Source organism: Brachyistius frenatus, unplaced genomic scaffold (genome assembly GCF_029030835.1).
Source record: "Brachyistius frenatus isolate BFR_SWC_R1_liver_20210118 unplaced genomic scaffold, ASM2903083v1 Contig_11, whole genome shotgun sequence".
Classification (NCBI taxonomy): Eukaryota; Metazoa; Chordata; class Actinopteri; family Embiotocidae; genus Brachyistius; species Brachyistius frenatus.
Genome location: NW_027210610.1, coordinates 5,875,412 through 5,901,915, shown reverse-complemented (window position 1 = coordinate 5,901,915; position 26,504 = coordinate 5,875,412). Strand labels below are relative to the sequence as shown.

Here is a 26,504-nt window from a genome sequence, read left to right as displayed (position 1 = left end):
GAATTTCTCTGTCCTTCAGCCAGCAGTTTTTTTGTGTCTCCTCGATCCACAGGGAAACAATAGAAAACAATTCTATACAACTTCATCGATCAGGTAAACACAACTAGATAATTCTGGGAAATATGAACTTATTGCATGTTTATATTTTTGAAATGATAGGATTTAAAGTCTCTTACTTTTTCAAATGATTTATGAATATGGCATTTGGAAAAAATAAACCTAAGAGCAGGTTTCCTTGACAGCAGTCGTTTTGTAATTTGCCAACAAGTTTGACTTTTTAATCGGTAGAACGGATTGGGATACGTCATCGTTTAGTCAACCAATCAGCGTGAAAAGCTGTGAACAAAACACGGAAGCAGCACAGAGCTGCGAATGTAAAATCAAACGTTTTTCCTTTGCCACGTAAAGGTTTCTTAAATGTTATTACATACATAAAGTAGCAAAATAACGGGACATCCCATTATTTGCCCTCAATGGGTTTCTCCTGAAACTCATTTTTGGGTCACTTTTTGGACGACATGCAATAGTATGACTTTTTTATTACATTTTGGATGAAATGCTATAGCATGACTTTTGGGTAAATTTTTTGCCACCACGCCACGGGCACACTGATCGACGAAAACAAATTTTTCCGTTAACTTTTAATTCCAAACATGTTAAGAGTGCACAGAATAACTTCCAGGTCGGTCCGACAAAATTTGTAGGAGGAGTTCGTTAAAGTACAATGTGTGAATCGCCAAAAATGGCAACTAAATTCAAAATGGCGCACTTCCTGTTGAGTTGACGCAATGGTGCAATGTAACTTTTTTGTATGTCTCGGTGTTATACACACATCCACCGAATTTCATGCATGTAGGTAAATGTAGCCGCCTGGTATCTGTTTAGGGGGCGCTAGCGAGCCATTAGGCCACGCCCACTTTAGACTCCACTAAAATATGACATTTTTCGCCGGGAGAGACGAGTGTACCAACTTTCACGTGTTTTTGAGTATGATAAGGTTGCTATCACGCGCAGTTGTTTACGGAGAATAATAATAATCGCTTGAATAATAATAGGGCTTTCACACCATCGGTGTTCGGGCCCTAATAAATTAATTTAGTTTGGCAATATATACTCTAGGTAATGATTGGATGATGGGGCTTCATAAGCATAAATACAGGGTTCCATGGTGTAATGGTTAGCACTCTGGACTCTGAATCCAGCGATCTGAGTTCAAATCTCGGTGGGACCTGATTTTGGGAGGTCTGATCAAAGGCGTCCTCGGTGGGAACAGAAATCATCTTCCTTCCTCAGCAGCATCAACATGATATGATTAACAATTAATGATCATTTATACACCACTCCACCCCTGAGGACACACGTGATATCTGGGTGAACACCACCTCTCAGTGTCAGGATGGCCGAGCGGTCTAAGGCGCTGCGTTCAGGTCGCAGTCTCTCCTGGAGGCGTGGGTTCGAATCCCACTTCTGACAGTAGAAATTTTCCCTGGAGCAAGTGTACATTGTCTTGTATTTCAGCTCAAATATTGAGCCGGTCCATCGGCGGATGTTATGGCAAGTGAGAGACCTCACTGCTGAATTTCTCTGTCCTTCAGCTAGCAGTTTTTTGTGTCTCCTCTATCCACAGGGAAACAATAGAAAACAATTCTATACAACTTCATCGATCAGGTAAACACAACTAGATAATTCTGGGAAATATGAACTTATTGCATGTTTATATTTTTGAAATGATAGGATTTAAAGTCTCTTACTTTTTCAAATGATTTATGAATATGGCATTTGGAAAAAATAAACCTAAGAGCAGGTTTCCTTGACAGCAGTCGTTTTGTAATTTGCCAACAAGTTTGACTTTTTATTGGTAGAACGGATTGGGATACGTCATCGTTTAGTCAACCAATCAGCGTGAAAAGCTGTGAACAAAACACGGAAGCAGCACAGAGCTGCGAATGTAAAATCCAACGTTCTTCCTTCTAAAGGTTTCTTAAATGTTATTACATACATAAAGTAGCAAAATAACGGGACATCCCATTATTTGCCCTCAATGGGTTTCTCCTGAAACTCATTTTTGGGTCACTTTTTGGACGACATGCAATAGTATGACTTTTTTATTACATTTTGGATGAAATGCTATAGCATGACTTTTGGGTAAATTTTTTGCCACCACGCCACGGGCACACCGATCGACGAAAACAAATTCTTCCGTTAACTTTTAATTCCAAACATGTTAAGAGTGCACAGAATAACTTCCAAGTCGGTCCGACAAAATTTGTAGGAGGAGTTCGTTAAAGTACAACATGTGTGAATCGCCAAAATTGGCAACTAAATTCAAAATGGCGCACTTCCTGTTGAGTTGACCTAATGATGCAATGTAACTTTTTTGTACATCTCGGTGTTATACACAGGTCCACCGAATTTCATGCATGTAGGTAAATGTAGCCGCCAAGGCATCTGTTTAGGGGGCGCGAGCGAGTGCTAGTGGCCACGCCCACTTTAGACTCCATTAAAATATCACATTTTTCGCCGGGAGAGACGAGTGTACCAACTTTCACGTGTTTTTGAGTATAATAAAGTTGCTATCACACAGTTGTTTACGGAGAATAAGAATAATAATAATCGCTTGAATAACAATAGGGCTTTCGCACCATCGGTGTTCGGGCCCTAATAAATTAATTTAGTTTGGCAATATATACTCTAGGTAATGATTGGATGATGGGGCTTCATAAGCATAAATACAGGGTTCCATGGTGTAATGGTTAGCACTCTGGACTCTGAATCCAGCGATCTGAGTTCAAATCTCGGTGGGACCTGATTTTGGGAGGTCTGATCAAAGGCGTCCTCGGTGGGAACAGAAATCATCTTCCTTCCTCAGCAGCATCAACATGATATGATTAACAATTAATGATCATTTATACACCACTCCACCCCCTGAGGACACACGTGATATCTGGGTGAACACCACCTCTCAGTGTCAGGATGGCCGAGCGGTCTAAGGCGCTGCGTTCAGGTCGCAGTCTCTCCTGGAGGCGTGGGTTCGAATCCCACTTCTGACAGTAGAAATTTTCCCTGGAGCAAGTGTACATTGTCTTGTATTTCAGCTCAAATATCGAGCCGGTCCATCGGCGGATGTTATGGCAAGTGAGACGTCTCACTGCTGAATTTCTCTGTCCTTCAGCCAGCAGTTTTTTTTGTGTCTCCTCTATCCACAGGGAAACAATAGAAAACAATTCTATACAACTTCTATACATCGATCAGGTAAACACAACTAGATAAGTCTGGGAAATATGAACTTATTGCATGTTTATATTTTGAAATGATAGGATTTGAAGTCTCTTAATTTTTCAAATGATTTATGAATATGGCATTTGGAAAAAAATACTTACATTTTTTACTTACAAAATTTCCTTGACAGCAGTCGTTTTGTAATTTGCCAACAAGTTTTACTTTTTATCGGTAGAACAGATTGGAATACGTCATCGTTTAGTCAACCAATCAGCGTGAAAAGCTGTGACCAAAACACGGAAGCAGCACAGAGCTGCGAACGGAAAACCTAATGTTCTTCCTTCGCCACGTCAAGGTTTCTTAAATGTTATTGTACACATAAAGTAGCAAAACAACAGGACATCCCATTATTTGCCCTCAATGGGTTTCTCCTGGTTTCACGTGGCGCTGGCGTTTTGTGTTGCGGTTTTATCGTTTGCTGTTGGAATAACTGGACAAAGTCTAGGTAAGTGGATAAAATTAAAAAAATTAAAAATAACGAATATAAATGTTGGCAAATGGGAAAGGAATGGGAGAGGTGCTTAGACAGAGTCCTTTATCCACCACAGCGATGTCTGTACTGACAAACTTAATGTTTTGAACGTTGATCAAACATATTGCCTCACAGCGCCCCCACCTGGCCACTCTGTGTTTCTCGCGTAACCTCGGTCCCCGGCTCTTCCCTGCAGCCGTGCCGCCCGCTCTGCCCACCGCTCTCGGCGTCTGCTCTCTGGCCGGGTTAGCGGTCGTTTGGAGGGATATCAGCTCGAAGTTAAAGGGTGAAAGCCGGACGTTAAGCAGTCTGTTCAGTCAGTACCTGGCGGTGAAGGCGGCGGGCTGGCTGGGCAGACGGCAGAGGAGGAAACTCGAAGCCGATACTGGGAAGGTGAAGAGCGTCCAGGAGGAGACTCTTCTGCTGCGCTTGCGTAAAAACGCGAACACATGTTATGGAAAAGAGTACGACTTCAGCTCAATTAAAGGTAAGGAGAGACGTAGATGGTGTTGATGGACAATTGACGTGGGGACATCTTAAATTGATCGTTTCCACGCACGTGAAAACCAGCAGTGACAGATTTGTCTTCAGATTTACTGTGATGTAACGTTGTATTATTTACACACAGTATAGTCAAGAGTTTATCTGCTGCACAGCAAGCAGTGACAGCAGGATTTAACTGAGGTCATTTGTCCAAATTGCTGGAGGACCCACCATCCATTAAAAAGCATACATTTGTATGAGACGGCAACGCATCATTCCAATTTTCAGTGATGGAAAAAGTACTCAGATCCTTCACTTTAAGCAAAAGCAACAATATGACGATGTAAACATACTCGATTGCAAGTAAAAGTCCTGCATGAAAGCTCTTAAAGTACATCAGTGTTTGCGCAAAATGTAGTTAAAGTATTAAAATATAAAAAGCACTGGTTTGGTCCCTCTGACAAATTATTATATTACATTATTGGATTATATTCATAATACTAATGCATCATTGTGTAAGCAGCATGTTACTGTTGTAGCTGTTGTAGTGGAGCTGAATTGAAATACTTCATATGGAGTTTTCTATCCAGGGACAATGGGATAAATCTGAGGGGTCATCAAATGATTACCAGGAGAAGAAAGAAGAAAAAACAAAATCTGTTTTCAGTTTTTAGAATTTTTCTGTAATATTTGATTTTTGGTAAGATGTTGGTTCGTTTGAACATTTACTGAAATACACTTTCGTTTTGGTTGACCGAATATTCAAACCTCATACAAACTCATTTTACTGTCATAGAAGACTAAAGTAACCTAAAGCAAGTCCTCACAGTCATTATGCTGGAACTGGTGACTGTTTGATAAGTTTGCTTTGAAAAATAACTTAAAATAGGAAAAGAGAAATGTTTCATGAGGATAGATTCGACTGATGAGCAGAAACTTTAAAGCTGTCTGTTTGTGGGGATGTATTTTTTTTTAGACAGTGACGGCTTCCGGGCGCGTCACCCGCTCACCACGTACAAGCACTATCATGAGCTCATCAGGCGCATCGCAGCCGGAGAAGAGAAGGTGATCATTGCTGAGAAGCCGCTGATTCTGGCCGTGACCTCTGGGACGTCCGGCCCCAGCGCCATGCTGCTCAGCACCAAGGCCACCAACACGGAGTTCTTCCTGCAGGTGAAGCGGCTGCCTGATGATGGCGTGTTTTCCTCGCAGCAGCCCGTGCGTTATTAACAGTACTTTTTTTGTTTGTTTGTTTGTTTGTTTGTTTGTTTCCATCAGGGAGTGACTGTGTGTTTAGATGCCATGCGACAGGCATTCCCTGAGAGTGACAGCCTTCAGCGCACCACCAAGTTGTTCTACGCTCCCGTATTTCGCCAGTCTGAGGCCGGCATTCCCATCGGACCAAACTCCTCCACGCCAGCCTCCTCTCGCCACGCGCTCAACCTCTACACAACTCCAGCACCTGCCTTCGAGGTACCATCAACAAGTCGTACAAGTGGTCAGCCGTAGCGTCACCTCTCTGTTCACGTGCGTGTGACGCTTCCGGTGTTGTTTTGTTTATTTTGGCAGGATGATTAAAATGTTGCGTGTCCCTTCAGGTTCTCGGTGAGAAGGACACCCTCTACCTGCACCTTCTGTTTGCTCTGAAAGATCCCAGTGTGGGAACACTGGAGTCCAACTTTGCCTCCACAGTTTTCTATGCCTTCGGTGCCCTCCAGGTACATGGTTGGATGTCCTGTAAACAATATTTTGTGTCAAATTGTTCTCTACAAGGGGCAATGAAAAAGTTCAGAGACTGTTTCTGTCGGGCTCAACTCGATTGCAGCACAGTGGTGATTATCGTGCAAGCGCTGATGTTGATCAAGTGACATAACTTTGAATACCCTGTGCTCCATGCGCATCACTGTGCTGCACTCCATTCACACACAACGGGGGCATTGTCTAAACTTTTTGATGGTCCTTCGTATTTTATGTGATCAGAGGCATAAAAAGCAGGGCATTATGGGAAATATTACTAAAAAAAATAAAAAGGTGTCAGTTGAGATCCGTGGTTGTAACATTTATGATATCTTTTTAAAAATATTATTTCTAAGAGACAAGTGTTTTTCACAGGGGCATTATCTTGTAAAGTGGGATAAATTCTTGAGTCAGATGTCAAGCCCCCACTGACCAAAAAAAAAATCCATTAATTTGTCCCATGAATAAAAGATCAGGAAAGTAATTTCTACTTGATATGCTCTTGATCCCACAGGAGCATTGGCAGGAGCTTGTGGAGGACATCGAAAGAGGGAGAGTCAGCAGCGCTCTGTCTCTGGAGCCCTCAGTGAGGGCCAGGCTCGAAGCTCTATTGAAGCCAGACCCGGAGAGGGCCGCTCAGCTCCGGGCCCACTTCCAGGAGGGCTTCAGGGGGATCGCCAAGCGTCTGTGGCCTCACCTCCACCTGGTGCTGGCGGTGGACTCGGGCTCCAATCAGATCTACGGTGAAATGTTGCGGGAGAACTACTGCAAGGGAGTGCCTTTCTACTCGCCCTTCTATGCTGCTACTGAAGGTCGGAACCAGTATGAGCGCCTCTGTGGGAAACAGCTGCTCCCACACATTTACATTTTAAAGGTCTCGCAGTAAAAGGTTAACTGCTAAATCAGAAAAAAAAATAACTGCTACATTTTTCAGTAATAAAAACAGCTGTAGCCCCAAAAGAGATCACCAAACATGGTACCAATGCAGGTGTTTTAAGGTTACGAGACACATGCGTTGTTGGTGTTTCCTCTCATTTGTATGTGTGGGCCCCTGCAGGTCTGATAGGGGTGAACCTGTGGCCCCAGGAGCCAAACAGACGTTACTTGCTCTGTCCCCGCTCGATGTTCTGCGAGTTCCTGCCGGAGAGCGGCCTGGATGAGGAGACGCCTCGAACCCTGCTGATGTCGGAGGTGAAGGAGGGAGACAACTATGAGCTCGTTATCACAAATGCTTCAGGACTCTTCAGGTCTGATCTCATCTCATTTGGCTGTAGCATGCAGATGATTTTAGTCGAATGTGTTTTTATCGAGTAAATACCAGAAAAACAGGCCAAATATGCCCTGATTTGATTAGAGTATGTCCTCTTGGTTGTGACACGCCGCGATGACCCGTAAAGGATGTAAAGGATTGTTCTGTTCTGCATATGCAATTACATATAGCTTTATTTTCGAATAAAAGGTGTTCCGAGACACCAGCTAATAGTATCTGAAACGTCTTTATTAGTCCGACTGAGCTATGTTGACATCATTTTGCTTCTCACCAAATGAAATATTTGTCTCCACATAATAGAGTAAAGTTAGGGAGAGGCAGGAGGAAGACAAACATTTGATCGCATCATTTGTGCTCTGAGGGCCATTCAGTCTGATTTATAAGGCAACCGCAAATTAAGTCGTGAACCTATGCCAGCAAAAAGCTGTACGAGTGAAATTATGCTCCATAATTGCTTTGTGTCATTGGTGTTGTGATATGGTTTCACTTGACTGCACTCTGTCAAGAATGAGCTTCATCGCACTTCATAATATTCCAGATTTGTGCCCTGGGCTCCGTCAGGCAATCTGATATGCGATTAAAATTTTACATTACAACTAACTAATGAACATTAGAAGTGTTAAGATAGCTCGTATTTTTTTTTTTTTAATTTTCATACAGATATTGCATCGGCGACATTGTGAAAGTTGTTGGATTCCACAACCAGTGTCCCATTGTGGAGTTTCAGTACAGGTACTGTATGGCACAGCGTGTTACCTTATATATGCAGTATACCTTGTGCTGTTTGTAACACACACACACACACACACACACACACACACACACACACACACACACACACACACACACACACACACACACACACACACACACACACACACACACTCGACATATCAACACGTCTCCTCCCTGCCCCCGTGTCCTGTCAGACGAGGTCAGATGCTGAACGTTCGAGGGGAGAAAGTGTCCGAGGCGTTGTTCCTCGATGCCTTGAAGAAAGCTGTTGCTCAGTGGCCCGGAGCTCAGCTGGTCGACTACTGCTGTGCTGAGAGCGGCATTTTGGGTAAGACGCCTCCATTATACCCGTTCAGTCGCCGCGCACTTTTGGAGTCTGATGACATTTGTGTGTCTTTTGCACCATGATTGATCTCGTTGTGTCACGTTGCAGGAGATTCGATAGGTGGCTCCGACCCTCATTATCAAGTGTTTATAGAGCTGAAAGGTGTGAGGAAACTAACAGAGGAGCAAAGATATAAGGTAAGACAAGTCCTGATGAAGATCGCCATCAGACAGTGTGTTTATACTTGATCGTAAAATAACTCTCTCTTCTCTCTCTCTCTCTCCGGTTTCTGTGTCTTCCAGTTGGACATTTGTCTCCAGCAGGACTCGGCGGTCTACAAGTCCTTCCGCAGCAAAGGCAGCATCGGACCGATGAGGGTGCAGCTGGTGGCAGAGGGTGCGTTCAAGGAGCTTCGTAACCAGATGATGGCCTACTCGACCACCTCGCCCAACACTTTCAAAATGCACCGCGTGCTGCGCAGGAAAGAATACGCCGACTTCCTCCTGGGAAAAACCGTCTCCTGAAATGAGACAAAGCTTACGGACTCTGTGGTGAGCGCTGACCGAATAACATGTCTCCAGTTTTAACAGCTATTCTTGAATTGAGTCAAGGAATCGTGCCTTTTTGAGCTGTTAAACACAAACACACAAATTTTTAACAATTAAAAATGTACATTTGACTGTTCTGCTTTCTCGACCATACTCATAAAATTGTATATAAAAAAAAAGTATTAGCACAGTTTTTGCCTACTTAAATCTTTCAGGGCCTCATCTGGGCGTCACGTCATCAAAGTCTATACTTTACCAATCAACTGAAGCCTGTAAAACATTAATATCACTACTTGTTTTTAATAAATTATGCTTTCGATGGATACCATCTGGTGCTATGGCCTGTGATGATTAAAGCAACATTTGGCAGGATTTTATCCCCAAAAATAAACCCCTCTGGTGTGCCTGAATCATGGAGTGAGGCTGCGGCGCAGCAGACAAAAGCAACTGAAAAGTTTACACATCACCAGTATCTTGTGGTGCCTTTAGCAAAATGTAGGCTTAAAAGCACGTCTTGTTTTGCCACTGTTGTCCCTTTAGTATCCTCTGGTAGTCAGCAGTCCCTGCACGTGTTGGTAAAGGCGACTATTAATTATGTAAAGTACGTGACATCATTTGTTGGTGGTAGAATTCACATTTTTCCAAATAGCTCGTCACGTTTATTTTTCCTGAACTGTTTTAATCTCAGAAATCTCCCTCCTAAATGACGACATTGAGATTATGCACAGTTTGCCATCTTTCCTTCAGAGCCTCCTGCAGTGAACTCCCAGTTTGATCTCAGTTTGCCCGCAGTGGAGCGTTCAGACCGGAGGAGCTGATTACTGGTAACACTAATTAAAGTCCAGACTATTACTGATGATCCCGATGAATGGAGGCAGCGCAAAGACGGTCACCTTTCCATATCTGCCTGCTTTTACTTTTCTCTCCAGTCGGATCACACGCGGTGCATACGATACCAGTGCCAGCACTTTGTTCTCACCACTAGGGGGGGCTAGTCTTACACGTAAGACTGGCACAATGGATGTTGTTCACGCCGCCTATTACAGGTCAGCAGTTAACTGCTTCTTTGTCTTAACTAAAACTGTGGATTCTCATAGCTCTGTCCATTAGTGCAGTCAGCTGAATTAATGGCCTCTAATTGTAAGTCATCAAACACAAAACTACATGAAAAGAAGACAATAGCAGGTCTTTGATGTGTAAAAAGAGTAGTGAGGTCAGTTTTGGCCTTAAATTAGAGAGAGCGTGGACGTATAGTACTAACTCCAAAATCCTTATTTCATTTTATGGGATATTTTATCTGACCAAAGTTTAACGTCTGATCTGTAGAAAATAAGCATCAGAAGGCTGAACAAGCCCTCAGAGCGACCGCTCTCTGGTGCTCGTGTATTGTTGCACAGCATGTTCCTCTCCTGCGGGTCTCTGCGTTCACGAAGTGGGCGAATATTTTTAGTAACGTCCCATTTCAGCAGAGATTTTGACACTGTTCTCGCTGTATTGTGGCTCCATACGCAGCATACCAGTGTTCCTTTGGCAAATTTCTGTTTTAGATTTAGATTTAGACTTTATTAATCCCACAGTGGGGAAATTTAGTCGTCACAGCAGCGCAGAAACACAAAAAAGGTGCACACAATACGAAAAGCTTTACAAATACGTATAAGACTATAAAACAAGATAGATAAAAAAAATAATTATTTTAGAAAAAAAATAAGAGCAATAGATACACACACACACACACGCAGACTATATACGCAAAAAAACAATAAAATAAAATACAGTTTGGGATGAAATAAAAATGAATAAATACAGCTTGGGATGAAGGTGAAGAGCAACAGAGAAGACCCTAAAGCCCCACGGGTCAAATTAGAGAAGTTAGGCCTTTTTTCAAAGTTTCTGCCTTCATGATATTTTAAATAAGTGAAGTTTTCACTCAACATTACATGTTTGTAATTAGGTCCAAGTTAGAGCAGTAGCTTTCCAGAGGTATCGGAGACAATAATTAGTACAAACTTGAAATGATTCTACTCTTATGAAGTTTTCTGTGCTGTGTTTGGATGGTGTGGTCTCCGGGTACAATATAATGACCGCACGGTTGGTAACTCCTGCTGCAACCCGTGCTTTCAGTGTTTGTTCACACATTCCAGATTCTCTTTTTTTTTTCTTTTCTGGTAGCTGTTTAGTTAGTCGGTGTGTGTGTGTGTGTGTGTGTGTGTGTGTGTGTGTGTGTGTGTGTGTGTGTGTGTGTGTGTCTCTATATCTGCTGGTCGTCCTCACGTGCCTGGAGGATTTACAGACTCATAAACACACACGGCTGATGAGCACACATCTGCTCACTCGCAAAGTTAATTCACTGTAAACAGCCAAGGTTTGAGAATGACAGATTTCTCAATGGGCTCGCTGAGGGAAGGAGGATGTGTTTAGTTGCAAGAAGGGATTTTGCGTGTTTAGTGAATGACGCCGGTCATAGAGCTGAACAATTTTGTGGCTTTAGTCAGGATTAGAGCAGTACATTTTCATTCAAGTTTAAGATAGTAAATGACGGTCCTTTTTGTAAAATGTTAATGAACGATTGATTCATTTTAAGATGTTATTGTAGCTATGATAAAGTGATTAAAATCCCTCAGGTTTCAGGGTAAATGCCAGCAGTCCACTGAGAATTGTGGGAAATGTAGTCTGGGGGTAATATTTCGCTGGGCCATCTGTGCGTCACTCTGTCATATTAGACTGCAGAGTAGATAGTGAGCATGTTTAATGGATTAGGCTCTTTATTAGTGACAAGCAGAGATGGATGAACTACAAGAATAAGGGACAATGAGAGGCCATTAAAAATAGAAAGCAGTGAATGGCTGCCAGGGCTCAAACTGGATCGGAGAGAGGGAACAATACTCTCTTACAGTCTGCGAGGCTGTCTCTTACTTTCACTGTTTTTTTTTTTTTTCTGTAAATGCTGCTCACCTGTGCCCAGTCACATTTTCTCTGCAGAATTTTCTGACTGGCAGTATGAGTTTACGAACTGCCTTCTTCTCCCCCACTCAGAGACAGAATTTATCAGAAACTGCATCTCTGCAACATTTTGTTCTGCTGATTATTTTAAATAAAACTGACAAATTCATGTATTTCTTCTGAAATATCAGCCCACACTATAAAACAAACGGTCATTATCATTCACCACTGCTTTGACCTGGTTATTCTCATCCTAGAGTTCTGTAAATCAGTTTTATTTTATTTTTTTTAAAGGTAGATATTATACATATTTTTCACCAATCAGATATTAAATTTCTGGCTTGAGGAAACACCCACACAGCTGGTGCCTCTTTCCAAGAAATTGTCCAAGATTACTAACACCCCCACAAAAAAACTTGTATATTTCTATTTCTTTAGAAATGTTCCAGATAGAAACATGCAACTTATTTTATTATTATTTTCTAAGTTCCTGAACTATTCGAGTCACAAAAACACCACTAAGAAATAATCTTGTCTGTCCGTGGCTGCTCATGTGAATATGCAGCCGATAGTGCGGAAAGGTATCAAATATTTCAAAATGATGTATTGTTGTGGTAGGATCTCCACCAGGCTTTCATCCCGCTTCTGGGCGAATCCATACAAATGCCGGTTTCATCCTGCAGCTCCATATATGTCAAGGTGACAAAAAAGGAACAATTGTGCTTCACATATGGAGTAAAATTCCGGAAAACCTCTTATCTACTTTGAAATGAACAGATTCGACTCCTGTCTTCTGGCTATTCTCTCACGCTTCCTTTAAATAGGTGAAGGTATATTAAAATTTCAAATTATAGGCATACACTGCCTCCTGTCACTTATTATACTGATCTAGTTCATTGATATAACAAAACAGAGGCAGGAACACCCCTCAAAATCAACCCCAATATCAAGTTTCTTGATATAGTTCACAATGTTTAATATTTAATGGCAATCACATTAATGAAATTAATAGCCAAGGGTCATCTTTCCCTCATTACTGGACATCTAATGAGAGTGAATCAAATTCTTTGAAAATAGAGAGGATATGACACATGCTTCTGATTAGCACATTCTTTATCTAGAGATATTTCCCTGGTTAGCTAAGCTGTGCTGTTTGCTTGGGTCAAAGTGAGTTAAGTTTGGTTTGTTTAGCATCAAGTCGTCATGAAAAGCATCTCCAGGCTTATCCTTGTAATCCGCTTTTAGCGGCTTTCATCCCAGAGCCTTAATTCTCTCATGAAGATAGTGTAGGGGCTGATAGGACACCAGTGAGTCGCTCCATCCAGAACAGACAAGTTTGAAACAACAGCACTCTAGGAAAAGTGTTTTGGGGCATGCTGCTCCTTCACTTGGCAACATATATATATGTGGGAAAAAAATAAATCAGAACATTTCGATCCCACCAGCACCACTTCAACAACGTCCCCCGAGACAGTCTCCCATGACAAAACAGCACAATGGCACACACCCCGGCTGAATACAATAGCTTTCATTGACAGACATGCGGGTAATCCATCTTTCCTTGATTTGCAGACGTCCACACAAAAGCCATGTGCTGATAGTAGCACTGTGGGGTGTAATGGTGCTGTCAGACGCTCCAAAAGCATCCTCCCTCCTTCCTTCCTCCCTCTTTTCATCCACCTCTCCCTTCCTTCCCTCACTCGCGCTCTCTGTCTGTACCCCCCACCACCGATGAAAATACGTCCCCACAGAGGACGCTGGCATCTCATTGGCTGGGATATCACAGGAGTGGATGGGAGCAGGAGCAAGAGAGACAGAGACAGAGAGAGAGAGAGAGAGAGAGAGAGAGAGAGAGTCGCGAAAGCTCAAGAAGACGCAACTATTCTGCCACAGCAACCTGACAGATCACTGAGCTGAGGGATGCAAGAGGTGTAGACACATGCTGTCTTCTTCTTTTTTTTTTTTTTTTTTTTTTGCTTCTTTATGTGGTCCTCTTATAAATGTCAAGTGCAGTGGACTTGCAGGATAACTTCCTCCGTGATGGAATCGGCTCTCCAACTGACAGGTGCAGACAAGCAACAGCTGGGCTGACTGATCTGAAGCTCTTTGGATCTCAGCATCACCTGGACTTGATCGCTCCTCGCTGACTGAGCAGCTGCTCCTGACTGCTAGTCCAAATTCTCACTTATCAAGGCTACACCCAAGCCCCGGCACTGTTGGGCTGAGCTATTTTCGTCTCCATTTTGCACTATTGTGTTCCCAGGGAGGCGTCGCTTCGGGGGGAGAGGGGGGAGGAGGAGAGGTGGCCACTTCTACTGTAAATGTGTGTCCCCTTGACCGGCTCTGGACTGTCACCCTCGAAGTCTCCTGCACCTGCTGGGACCTGCTGGAAGCCACCTGCCGTGCCTTTGGGATGGTGTGACCTCCAGCCAGCTGTTGGCCGTCCCACATTTGGGTCGAGATGCCGGTGATGAAGGGGCTTTTGGCCCCACAGAACACCTTTCTGGACACCATCGCTACACGTTTCGATGGCACCCGTGAGTACAATGGAAACGCTGTCAGGCTCAGTTGTTTAGGGACTTGAGACAGTTTAGTTTTATGCTTTAAAAATGAGTCAAACATTGGTGATCTGGAGGTTTAATTACAAAGTGCCATGTTTGAGTCAATTATGAGGATCTTTACCCCCTCATTTCGTATCAGCTCTTTACTGTATCTTATGTGGGAAATGTACGCACAAAGTCAATAAATTAGTGAAGAGCTGTCATCACAGGACTTGCAGCCTGCTCTGTTTTCAGACCGCTGCCTGAATCAAAGGTGAATTTCTGTCCATCGTCTGCTTTAACTTGACTATGACCAAGTTCCACCCATTTTCAGGCCACCACAAACATCGCAACACTGCCTGAACAAAGCAGGAGAAAAGTTTGTTTGCACTTATACAGAGAGACACGAGCATAAAATCGACCTTCTCAAATCATTCACATTTGTTTCACTCATTCAGCTTGGAAGTGCAGCCATTAGGCCTGTGTCTCTTGTTTTGTACCTTGCGCCCCCTCAGGGGAGGCCGTGGCCCGTTGTAAACAAATGCCGCTGGGATGTCTGTGTTTGTTTGCTTGTCGATTCAGCCGGTCCTCCCTCTGCGAGTTGCAGCCGCCTGAGTGAGCGGCTGACTCGCAGTGATTCCAGGAGCCGGGTCTCAGTTCCACCTGGGGAAATAAACACAGTGAAAATGGGTGACGCTGCTGTGTAACTGATATGTAGGGGATGCAATCATAGCTTTGACTTGAGAAGTAGACGTCGTAATGAGGTGATAGAGATCTTGAGATCGTAAAGCACCCTGACACATTCCTCATCGGGAACTGTTCTCGTAGCTAAACATTAACAGTTGAAAATACACATTTTGCGATGAGACGCGCTGAATCTAGAGAGGATGTGGATACTGTATAGTTCAGCTGGAAGACCAGGGGTCATTGCTTCCATGTTGCATCTGCCCTGCTCAGTGGTGTGATGTCACGTAGTAAATTTACTTAAGTACTGTACTTAAGTATACATTCAAGGTACTTCACTTGAGGATTTTCATTTTATGCAACTTTATAGTTCTACTCCACTACTCCTCAGAGGCAAATCTTTACTTTTTACTCCCCTACATTTGTATGACAGCTTTAGTTAAAGGTTATCCAGAATGCAATACTCTTTGTGGCCAATGAAAACAATGTATCTCCAAATTTTGGTCATTTGGAATTTGAACTTTTCTGATAAGCAGAATGTTTAAATGTTCCTGTAAGAGTTGAGGCACATTTTTTTTGTTTTATTTCTGAAGCTAATTGAACAATTTTTTTTTTTTTTTAATCCACTTAAAGCTGAAAACAGGACTGTTATTTTGAGCATGTTGACTTTTTCAAAGTTACGCTACAAACATATAATGATCTCACAGAATATGATGCATTAGTGTAAATTAAAATACCCGACAGTATATAAAGCACAACCTTAAATAACTACAGCAGTGAAATGCACATTAATGCAACAGTAATATTATGACAAAACATCGTATATTGTAGTAAATCACTGACAGGAGGCATTTACTTTTCATACTTTAACTACATGTTGCTGATTATACATTGACTTAAGTAAGGTTTTGAATGCAGGACTTTTAGTTGTGTTGGAGTACACAGTGTGGTATTAGTACTTTTACTTTAATGAAGGACCTGAATACTTTTTCTACTCCTGGCCCTGCTGAAGAGTCCTTGAGCCAAACACAGACTCCCCACCGACTCCAGAGTGTTGCTCTCTGGTTTAACCTCCTCTCTGACTTCGTAGTGCAAGAGAAGATAAAACACTTCTGGGCTCGGTGCCTTTTCTAATGTGTAACACCATCTTTCTTAGAGAATAATAGCGATATTCATTTATCAGTGGCTTCAAATGCAAAAAAAACAAACAACAACAACAAAAATGTTGCTTCAAGCTTCTTCTTTTTTTATATCTACAAACATGTTGTGCTCTTTAGAGTGCTGAAGTGTCACTGGACTCATTCTCTTTTAGGTATTTCAGTCCTACAGCACTGAATTGCAGCACTGCAGCAGATATACGCAAACTATTCAATATTTTTAGCAATCATAGAAATCACTTCATAGCAGAGTGTTTGTTCTTTCTGCTGCATTTTTGTGACTAAATAATACAGTAGTGTAAATTTAAAACAACAAACAACGTGTTGGCTGCAGCAGCACACGCGTTTTTACGACTACATGCCAGTTTTTGCCATTTCCCAGCCAATCTCAGAGCCACCATAAGGCTGTGGCTCCCAGAGGAATGGTATAGTGCCTACAGCTCAAAATAGCTTCCTTCCTGTTGCCCGGGTGACAGGGTCCCGCCACTTGGCATGGAGGATGCTTCAACACTTTGGTCTTTGAGAAAAAGATGGCCCACTATAGAGAAAACATTTGAACTCGCTTTCCAATCAAGGACGTTTAGAAAGCAGCTGGTCTCTTGTTTCAGCGAGGCTCATCTTAAAGCAAGAGGCATCGTGGGTCACGCAGCTACACTCCCTTCACCTCAAACTGCGTGCAACCTGCTACAAGTAGTTTTCCATTTTTCCAGTTTGGCTGCAGGTACAGTATTTGTTAAAGTGTTTGTCGTGTTTTTGCTTCTTTTTACTTTACTTGAATGTTTGAACTTCACTGACCAGAATAATGTAGATTGACTGTTTCCACATTCATGTTCTGAAGATGTACGTTTTCCACACGAGCATGATTTGCGGAATTAAAGAAAAGCGATCGACCTCCTTGTGTTAAATCATCATCAGGAGTATTTAAAACATGTCCGGAGGGGCCCTTTTAAATACTTTGTTAAACCTTCTTTAAAACTGCAAGTTGTCCAGATGTGTTGAATAAATCTGAAGTGTCAGGCTACAGAAAAACACTCTGTGGAACATGACGGTTAAGTGCCTGTCCCTTGCAGATGGTAATGTGCCTCTCAGCTTGAGTTAAAAGCTAAAAAAAAAAAAAACAGGTTCCTGTCAGGTATGATTTTGCAGTTTTAAAAAGATAAATTAATTTTGGGAGGCTGAAAATCATTACTGTCTGTGTTCAATATTCCATACGAAGTCAAACTCCTAATCAAGATTTGATGACTTTACCTATAAATCTGGATACACTGACTAACTTGCATTTTATCTTATCATGACGAAATATACATACACCTATGTTCATACTGTAGACCAAACACTGTATTTTAACAATTGCACAACATGTATTTTAAAAAAGTGCTCTTAGAGCAGCAAAACAAAAGGCAGCTGCTGACTAAGCAGCCAAGAAGTCACAACTTTTATCTGATGTGTCACTCCAACTGATGAGACTGCTTTTAACAATAATTACAGCAGCACATTACTTATGTAGGCAACATGATCTGCACGTCCCTGTCTCCAAGAGTACCATCGTTCATTTTTGACAGTTCATAAAACCAATTTGTTGCCATTTGAAGTTATTAACACTATATCAGACATTTGTATGCTACCTTTTCCCTAAATCTGACCCCCAAAATGCGAAGACATTTACAGGCAATGATTGCAACTAAAGCTTTCTGGTAAGTTTGATCAGTCCTTCACATCAGCTTGGAGCATTTGTAGTCTATTCCTCTGTAGAGAACAGCTTCAATTCAGAGATGTCGGCGCGTCTTAACAGGGGAACAGCTGGCTTAAGGTCCTTTCACAACATTTCTATTGGATTAAAGTCAGGACTTCGACTTGACCTCTCAGAAAAAAAATATCTTCTTTAACCATTCTTTGGTTGATCGTCTTGTGCACAACTTGTTCAACAGCCATCTGGCTTTTCTACGAAGCAAACTGCAGACAGGCAGGAATGTTCTTTTTGGAGAGCAGTGGCTTTCTCCTTGCAACCCTGCCATGCAGACCATTGCTGTTCTCCTGATTTTGGACTCCTGAACATTGACAGTAGCCAATGTAAGACGGGCCTTAAGTTGCTTAGAATTTACTCTGTACTTCCTTCTTTGCTGGTCAAACACTCCTGGGGAGGGCAGCAATGGTCTTGAACTTCTACCATTCGAACACAACGTGTCTGATTGTGGAGAGGTGGAGTCCAAACTCTGTGGAGAAGATTTTGTAACCTTTTCCAGCCTAATGAGCAACAGGTCTTTTCCAGAGGTCCAGAAATCTCCTTTGTTTGTGCCATTATACGCTTAAAACAACCGTGTGAGGTTAAGCTCAGTCTTTGATAGACCTGTGTTCTTTAGCTAAAACAGCGTACCCGCTCTGACCCGATTATAATCCCATTGATCGAAAACTGACTGTAATTTTACCCTCAAATTACCAACTAATCCCAGAGATACACATACTTTTGCCACTAACACAAATTTAACATTTTCCTCAACAACTAAATGGCCACGTATAATATTTATTTCTCATTTGTCCAAAAAAAATATTTCAATTTATGTCACTGCAGCTTTGTCCTCACCTCGACTGCCCTGTGTAATAAGTGCAATTCACATCAGACAATTATTTCCTCATTATGTTTCCGCAGGCTCCTGTAATAACTCTGATTATGCAAAACAGGTCCACACTGTGCCTTTGTGAAAACATAATTATCTGTATACTCCGATGTGCCAAATAAGACATTATTTCATTTTGAAAAACATTAAATCTGTCTCGCGATAATTATAAATTGTGCAGCTTCATGCTCCACATTTTCATATTTTTAGGGGTTTCCAGGGTACTTTGTCCAGTTTGTGACTGTGATCGAGATTTTGTTCCTGTTCATACACTAAATATCGATTGCACTGTTCTTGACCTTGAGAATGACATTTATAAAACCGAGAGCAAATTTAAGTTGATGTTAATTTAACATTTCCAGGACTGAGAAAATTATGCATCTGAAGCCTATATTCTCTCCCCACTGTAATCAAAAGGTCTGAACAGGTTAAGTCAATAACCTTTGATACACACAGCACAGTATTTGGCTCATAGCGATGTCAGCATTCATGTTTCCCCTGAGGAAGTGTGTATGTGTATGTGTGTGTGTGTGTGTGTGTGTGTGTGTGTGTGTGTGTGTGTGTGTGTGTGTGTGTGTGTGTGTGTGTGTGTGTGTGTGTGTATTCAAGTGCCTGGGCTCAGGTGCTTCGTATCTGTTGATTTCACAGTGTGTATGTTTCTCTATTTGTGACGATCGTCCTTTGATCTACGAAGGGAAATCCTCAGAGGTCAAAGGTCAGGGTCAGGTTGCAGTGCATAGTTGTATTTTGCACCGGGGCACATCAGCATGGCCGATGTTTATTGTCCCACAGGCAACAAGCTGACTGGCACAAACCCTGTGCTGTGTGTGTGTGTGTGTGTGTGTGTGTGTGTGTGTGTGTGTGTGTGTGTGTGTGTGTGTTGGGTGTTACAACACACATGCCTGTCCTTTGCAACCATCTCCACCTCCCCCAGCTCCTTTACACGACCTCCCCAGCAGCGTTTTCACATTGACAGCAGCACTCGCCCTGCGGGGCAGCGTAACCACAGGGCAGCTGCAGGCAAAGATAAGAACCGGGTTTATTTTCTCCCGAAACACTTTTCTGTTTAGAGGCAACCAAAGAACCAAAGGGGAGACAGAAAGGACTGTCAGATTGAACCTTATTGGAGCTCATTGTTACCCCGCTGATGAACAGGTCTTAATAGGCAGCTGCAGAGACCTAAACACTGCCGACAGAAGCCGAAGGATAGCTGGGGCTCTTTTGTTGCTGCATCCTTTGCTGCCTCTTTTGAAGCTAGTGGTATTGAGTTTCACAGATGGCTAAGTTTGACCCATGCATTTGGAATAGGCAAAGTCCTCCGATGATACTGTGATTGTTCCGTAATCGTAAGGTTGGTGGTTGAATCCCCAGGTACCTGGTGCATGTTGGTGTTCTTGAGCAAAACCCTGAAATAAATCTGCTTCTAATGTGCAGGTCTGGACCTCACACGGCAGCTCTGCCTCCATCAGTGGGTGAATTTCGGCGTGAGTAGGTGTGAAGCACTTTGCACCGTTCTCGGGATGAAGGTGCTCCATATCTGCAGTTCTTTTTACCTTTTGCAGAATACAGATCAAAACGACGCAGATACTTTTTTTTTGTGTCAAAAACGAGCTAAAAATAGGAGTTTTTCTGGTCTAGATGTTGTCTTGTACGTGTGTCTTTCAGAAGTGTGGAAAATGGTCTTATTAATATGACATTTTACATGTGATTGAGGATATTCCTTCTTGCCTCTTTGCCAGATCAATGCCCCTTTTCCCTGCGAGTCCGCTCCCGCATGCCCCCTCACCCGTCTGCCGCAATATGCAATTCCATACTATAGGTGGTAATTGGCTGCTGAGGAAATGGCCGAGCCTCACGGGCCTCATCTGCCTTTCGTACGCAGAAGGGAACTTGTATGACATGGACACGACAAGGGCTGCTTGTTGTTAGCCGTAGCATGTAGCGCCATCATGTCAGATTACAGCTGTAGCGAGTCAGCACAGATGTGTAATTAAGGAAGCTGGTGCAGCTGAGCGGCCACTCGAAGCAATATCCCTGTGAGGATTAGAGCCTAAGAATTGAGGCATTGTCACAGTCACACACACACACACACACGCACACGCACACGCACACACACACACACACACAAACTGTTTATAAACTACACTGGATTGCTTGTTGGATTAAAAATGTTTTAAATCCAACTGGGTTATTCTTCGATAAATTGTCGAACATGAAAACATTACTTTAATAGATTCAAACAAAAAACAAACAAGCAGAACAATTAGAAATCTCAATTAGCCCATATGTGAGCCCTGTATATTGTACAGCATATATATATATATTAAAAAAAATCATTTTAGCAATAATTAAAATCCGCTTTCTAGAATAATTAAATACATATTTCTGTTGTCTTACATGAACTTACGATATTTCTTTAAAATATTTGTATCATCTACATGTCCAGGACATAACCTGCGGTATCAGTCTTTATGCTAAAATAAGATAATCATCTGATGAACATAACCTCATATTTACTGTACAGCATGACGGCAGTGTGTATTTCCTCATCTAACTCTTGCCAGAAATATGATCCAAAATGTTCCCTCGATTAAATTTGACTCAAACTAAAAGCTATACTCCACATGATTTGATGAATTTGAAGAAAACCTTGGACTTTCAGATGTCCCAGCTTGAATACAAGTTCTGCTTATCGTGCTGATAACTTCAGTGACTAACCTAATCCGCGCTGTAAAGCAGCTAACACAGCATGAAAGTTTTTCCTTTGCGGCTCATTGGTTTCAGTACATCCTTACAGAGTGATTTATGACTACACATGCCCTTGACCCACCTAAAGGACCTATTTAAGGATGCTGAGTAGAGATGTGCCTATTCTTAAATTAACATTACATAAACCAGGGATGAATGTGGTTGCCCTCCAACACTTGCTGGCTCACTGAGTTTGGATGTTAGGAATTTATAGAACATGGAAAAAGAGGACAGTTTTGTTTTTTTTTTAATTTTTTTTTTAATTTTTTTATTTTTATTCCAACAGGATAGGTGATCACAGCTTCCTCAGCACATCTTGGTCCTTTTTAGTTTGTGAAAGGGAAGATGCAGAGTTTCACAGCACTTCGTCTTCAGAGTTGAATTGCTAAAAAGCTCCACATATAATACAAATTAACAGTTATGTCTCTGCAACAAAGGCACGCTCACAAATCTCTGCAGCAGACTACAGAACAAATATTACATTTCCTTGTTGAAGTCTGGGGAACAGTAACAAGCCATAGCATAAAACCTCCTCTGCCTGTTGATGGATCAGACTAATGCCTGTCTCTTTCTATAATTCCACCGTGACAGTTTAGTTGCTGCTCACTGCACACCCAAGAAAGGTTGTCACCGCTCAGAAAAGACGTCCCCTATAGACTGCTTTCTGCTTAGTCTGGGCAATTAAAGAACTAGATTGTGGAAAGCGCAGGAGCAGCTGTTTAATACTCCTCCTTCTTAGGCTTCCTCTCTGTGGAATCAGGAGCGGTCTGCCTGTCTGTGTTGCCTCGCTGCTTGGCATTTAGAAAATCTGGAGTTTGATGTTTTGAATTAAGCAGCAGAGAGAAGTAAATCATTTTACAGTAAAGTTTGATCCCCAGTTATAATCACGAAGATGTTAATGTTGTTCCCTTTCACAGAACTGCTGGCGATAATGGATCCGAACAGTGTCGCCTACGTGACGTAAATCAGTTGGCCATTGAAGAGCGAGACTGCTGCATTAGCGCCACGTTCCCCCCCTGGTGCAAAAAACCACTGCTGGGTGATGGAAACTGCGTCACAAAAATAGCAGACATATTTATAAGTGGACGGATCTTGCGGGTCTGAAAAATGAGGCCGGTGCGGAAGTGCCTTAAACTGCAATAACACCGTGGACCAGTAGGGGTTAGCTTCAAAAGGGCTCTGGCTCCATAGACTCCCATTAAAATTTTGTCATTCAATAAAAAGTCAATACAAATTTTCCAAAAGTCTTAGAGATGTTATTCACTTAAGTCACTCCTTCATATCAGTCATTAATTAGATATTAGGCATCAAAAAGCTTTATTTTTGGAGGCATGTCTGTTTGACTGACAGGCCTATGGTGCAGTCAGGTTTCCGCTACAGGTGGGCGGGGCATAGTATCGTCGGGTTCCCATTCAGATCGAGTCAGATCCCCCGCTCGCTTGTGGAAAACGCATCGTCAACCGCTTTTGATTTTTCCCAGGAACGTCCCCACAGACATTGTAAGGGCTTTGATCAGTGGGCCACAGGCTCAGTCCCTATTGTGTTACCTCATTTGGCGAAAGTGAGTTCAATGAAAACCTTCAGAATTATTACTGTAAAAATGTAACTACACCTAATCCAATGCATGGATAAGCGTGGAGCCCTTTAATCCATCTTTACAGTTATTGTCAAACCAAGGGTAGCTGTAGCCCATTATTTACTTCTGCCATAAATAGAGCTAAATTGTAGTTTGATAAAACAACATGATGGCATTTTTTATGTTTAAGATGAAAATTACACCCCCAGGCACTAATTATTTTGATGATCTTTATCACGGTGATTGTAACAATAACCAATAGCCTTCGATTTTTAACAGGCTGATGGCATTATATTTGAATTAAGATTCATACTTAGTAAAAAAGCAGGAAAGGTTGAACAAATGGCAAAAAGTGAAAAATAAATCTTCAATTTACGTCAAAACTTTTGAAATAGGAAAATTATAAATTAAACCCAAACAATGAGAGTTACAGGATCACAGTCTTTCAGTTACTTGCGCCTCTGCAAATCTATTATGAAGCAGTTACTGTATCTGGTAACTCATCGAGCTGCAGGCTGTTATTTAGTTATTTTTCACCAAATAATGTGAATTTTGATCTCTTTTTAGCTCTACTGAGTGTTGTATTTTAAAATGCTACGGAGATCAACAGGCATGGGTTACAATCTGTTGTATTCCAAAGCTCTTTCCGCGTGTTATTCTGGGAGACAGAGTGTTTGCCAAGTGCCAAAATGTTTGTCTAACAATGAAGCCACACAGCAGCAAGAAGCCTGCTGTAGCTCATCAAGGTCACATGCTTCTAGCAATCGAGACGACACGTGACGTCAAACTCTGCCCGTCTCCAAGATGAATACATGTAGTACGCAGAACAAATGTAGAATCTGTGAGCGCTGCAGCCTGGAGATACTGCGATCCCAGAACAGAGAGCTGGTGATGTGCGTGTTTGTTTCCCGCAGATACAACTAAACGAGATACAGCAAGAAAACAGCACAGAGTGAAGAGGAGCTGGCCGTGGTGCTGGAAGCAGTGTCAGAAAAGAGGGAAAACGAAGCTGTTTCAGTGCTGAATGAACAGCGAGTCGAGTGCAATACCCGCATCATATGATCCACATGTAAAAGCCTGCACACTAGATTTTATATTTTACACTTAGACATCCGGCTCCTCTGGATGTCTGTCAGTTTACAGAGATGCATTACATTTTCCCACCCACAGTTTTATAAACACAGCACGATATCACTACCTCGACATAAAAATGCAAAGAACAGATGAAGGAACTAAAGCAATCACATTACTCTGTGGAGATGAAATGGAGTGTGGCTTAAGATCATCTTAAGCTTGCGCCTCATTTCTATCGCTCATATTTCACGTTTATATTTGTATACCGCCGGCTCATTTTCCTGCACTGCTCTACAATCCTGTCAGTTTTTTTTTTTTTTAAAGTCACGGTTCAAGTCCTATCTGGGTTCACGTCATCCAATTAAGTGAGCCTAGACTTGTGGGCAAATCAATCACGAACCTTTGTGCTCTCGTCATAGCCCAGTCAGCTGTTTTATATCTTACCGCCTGCAGCTTGGGACGTAAATTCTTTCAACTGCCCACAGCAATCCTGATGACCAGCAGCAGCATAAGAGATCTGAGGGTGATGGCCTGGGGAAATTAATTTAGCCCGAGTTTGAGTCCTCACCAAAGTTTGATTCGTGTCTGCTTTGAAATTGGAAACTTTGAAAAGATTTGACATAAGTTCAAAAAGCTAAAAAGGCTTTGATTCTAGTGCAAATAACAGATTATTTACCAAACGTCAGATTACAGCATGATGCAACCGACCTCTCTTTACTTGTTACTGGTGCTCACACAGTTTTTCTTTTCTCAAAAGTGTGTAAAAAAAAAAAATCAAACACCTTTTTTTTTTTTCTCCATTTCTTGTCCCCCTCGCAGACAGTAATTTCCTATTGGGTAATGCCCAGGGCCACCGCGGCTACCCCATCGTCTACTGCTCAGACGGCTTCTGTGAACTGACGGGCTTCACGAGGACTGAGGTCATGCAGAAGAACTGCAGCTGCCACTTCCTGTATGGGGCCGACACCAGCGAGCATGTGGCCCAGCAGATGGAGAAAGCTCTGGAGGGCCGAGAGGAGTACCAGGCCGAGGTCCACTTCTACAAGAAGAACGGTGGGTGCATAGCAAAGAGGAGGGAAAGGATGTTTATTCATAACATGCAGGTCCCAGCACATAGTCTGCTCCTTTTAAAATCCAAAAGGTTGTGGGGCAGTTAACATTTCTTTCATTGTCTGTGTAGTTTATTCAACTCGTTTATTCGATTGTTATCAGCAGTCTGATCAAAGTTTTCTCACATTTTGGAGATGACATTTAAAGTCTGAGTTCTTTTTTTGCTCCTATTTTAGATGCGAACTAAATATTCTGGTTGAATTATTATGTCAGAATTTTATACACAACAGTTCATTAGTGCAATACATGCTTTGTTGAAGAGTACTCAGTGTTAATTATTATTGACACAAAAAAATCTGAATAGATGAAAGTGAGAATCAGCAGATAATTGATATTTGTGATTTATTCACTGTAATTACAAAAGGTGCTGCAAGGTGTTTAACCCAAACATGCAAGCTAATCATACTTTCTTAATGCAGGAAAAAGTACAGCACATACTGACTACATACTTAATTTAACTACTTCATTACGAACTTCTGGCTAATCCCTGTGGCAAAGTATCGGTCTGAAAACATGTGCATGAGAGTAGAACATGTAACACTGTTTAAGCCTCTCTGATTGACACACAGGATTATGTTCTTTCAACAAAGACCCAAAACCTGCAGCCTCAGAGTGTGTCAACCGTTAATTATGCTGATGGATTACCAAATGTGTACTGTAGCTATATGCATTTACTTCTAATCTTCTTGTTTTTCCACAGTAGAGTAACTGCTAGTAAGGGAATACCACTAGGACCAACAAGGAGTAAGCACGAGTTATTTTTAATATGCCCAAAAATAATTTAAAGGAGCCATGAAAGCTAGACTCTCAGTGGCAGATGTTCATTAATGATGAAGTCTGTCATTAAGCAAACACAGTAATCTTTAGTTTGTGCTGCTTGCAAATACGAACACACACAAATAGCTTTCCTCACATTGTTTTAAAACACCACCATCTACACTGATTTATTCCACTCTTTTCTTGTGTTTTCCAAACACACACAAGCACATCAGGGACACTATAGGAGATGTGAAACGTGTGTTTGGTAGCAGAGTGCGGTTTCTGCAGTTGCTAATGAGCATTCTGGGTTATGGTGAGGTCTCCTCTCCTGCCTGACTTGTTACATCCAACCCCCTGACTTGCTCTTTATCTTTGTGCACGATCCTCCAGAACATGATCCACATCTAATTTGAGGTATATTTTTAGACAGGCTGTTCTGTACTTGACAAGCA

At 42.0% G+C, this 26,504-nt stretch overlaps 2 protein-coding genes and 4 non-coding genes across 7 annotated transcripts in view; all 6 read left to right on the top strand.

The window, feature by feature from the left end:
* The first annotated feature begins 1,159 nt into the window (after nt 1-1,159).
* On the top strand, nt 1,160-1,231 carry trnaq-cug (transfer RNA glutamine (anticodon CUG)). The gene has a single exon. It is a non-coding gene; the product is annotated as a tRNA-Gln (tRNA).
* A 159-nt stretch (nt 1,232-1,390) lies between these two features.
* Nucleotides 1,391-1,473, top strand: trnal-cag (transfer RNA leucine (anticodon CAG)). Its single transcript has one exon. It is a non-coding gene; the product is annotated as a tRNA-Leu (tRNA).
* Nucleotides 1,474-2,735: 1,262 nt separating this feature from the next.
* Nucleotides 2,736-2,807, top strand: trnaq-cug (transfer RNA glutamine (anticodon CUG)). The gene has a single exon. It is a non-coding gene; the product is annotated as a tRNA-Gln (tRNA).
* A 160-nt stretch (nt 2,808-2,967) lies between these two features.
* trnal-cag (transfer RNA leucine (anticodon CAG)) lies at nt 2,968-3,050 on the top strand. Its single transcript has one exon. It is a non-coding gene; the product is annotated as a tRNA-Leu (tRNA).
* Nucleotides 3,051-3,413: 363 nt separating this feature from the next.
* On the top strand, nt 3,414-9,177 carry ghdc (GH3 domain containing). The gene is made up of 11 exons (XM_069691808.1): nt 3,414-3,724; nt 3,948-4,238; nt 5,211-5,407; nt 5,513-5,707; nt 5,833-5,952; nt 6,486-6,783; nt 7,029-7,218; nt 7,902-7,973; nt 8,171-8,304; nt 8,410-8,498; nt 8,604-9,177. Exons 1-11 carry the CDS (start codon nt 3,640-3,642, stop codon nt 8,823-8,825), a joined length of 1,893 nt encoding a protein of 630 aa, XP_069547909.1. The 5' UTR covers nt 3,414-3,639; the 3' UTR covers nt 8,826-9,177.
* Nucleotides 9,178-14,092: 4,915 nt separating this feature from the next.
* LOC138617075 (voltage-gated delayed rectifier potassium channel KCNH4-like) overlaps nt 14,093-26,504 on the top strand; it is a 37,428-nt gene continuing 25,016 nt past the window's right edge. For both annotated transcript variants that reach the window (XM_069691744.1, XM_069691743.1), the window contains exons 1-2: nt 14,093-14,326; nt 25,003-25,236. In XM_069691744.1, the coding sequence (XP_069547845.1) occupies nt 14,251-14,326; nt 25,003-25,236 (310 nt within the window). In that variant the 5' untranslated portion in view covers nt 14,093-14,250. The remainder of the gene's footprint in view (nt 14,327-25,002; nt 25,237-26,504) is intronic.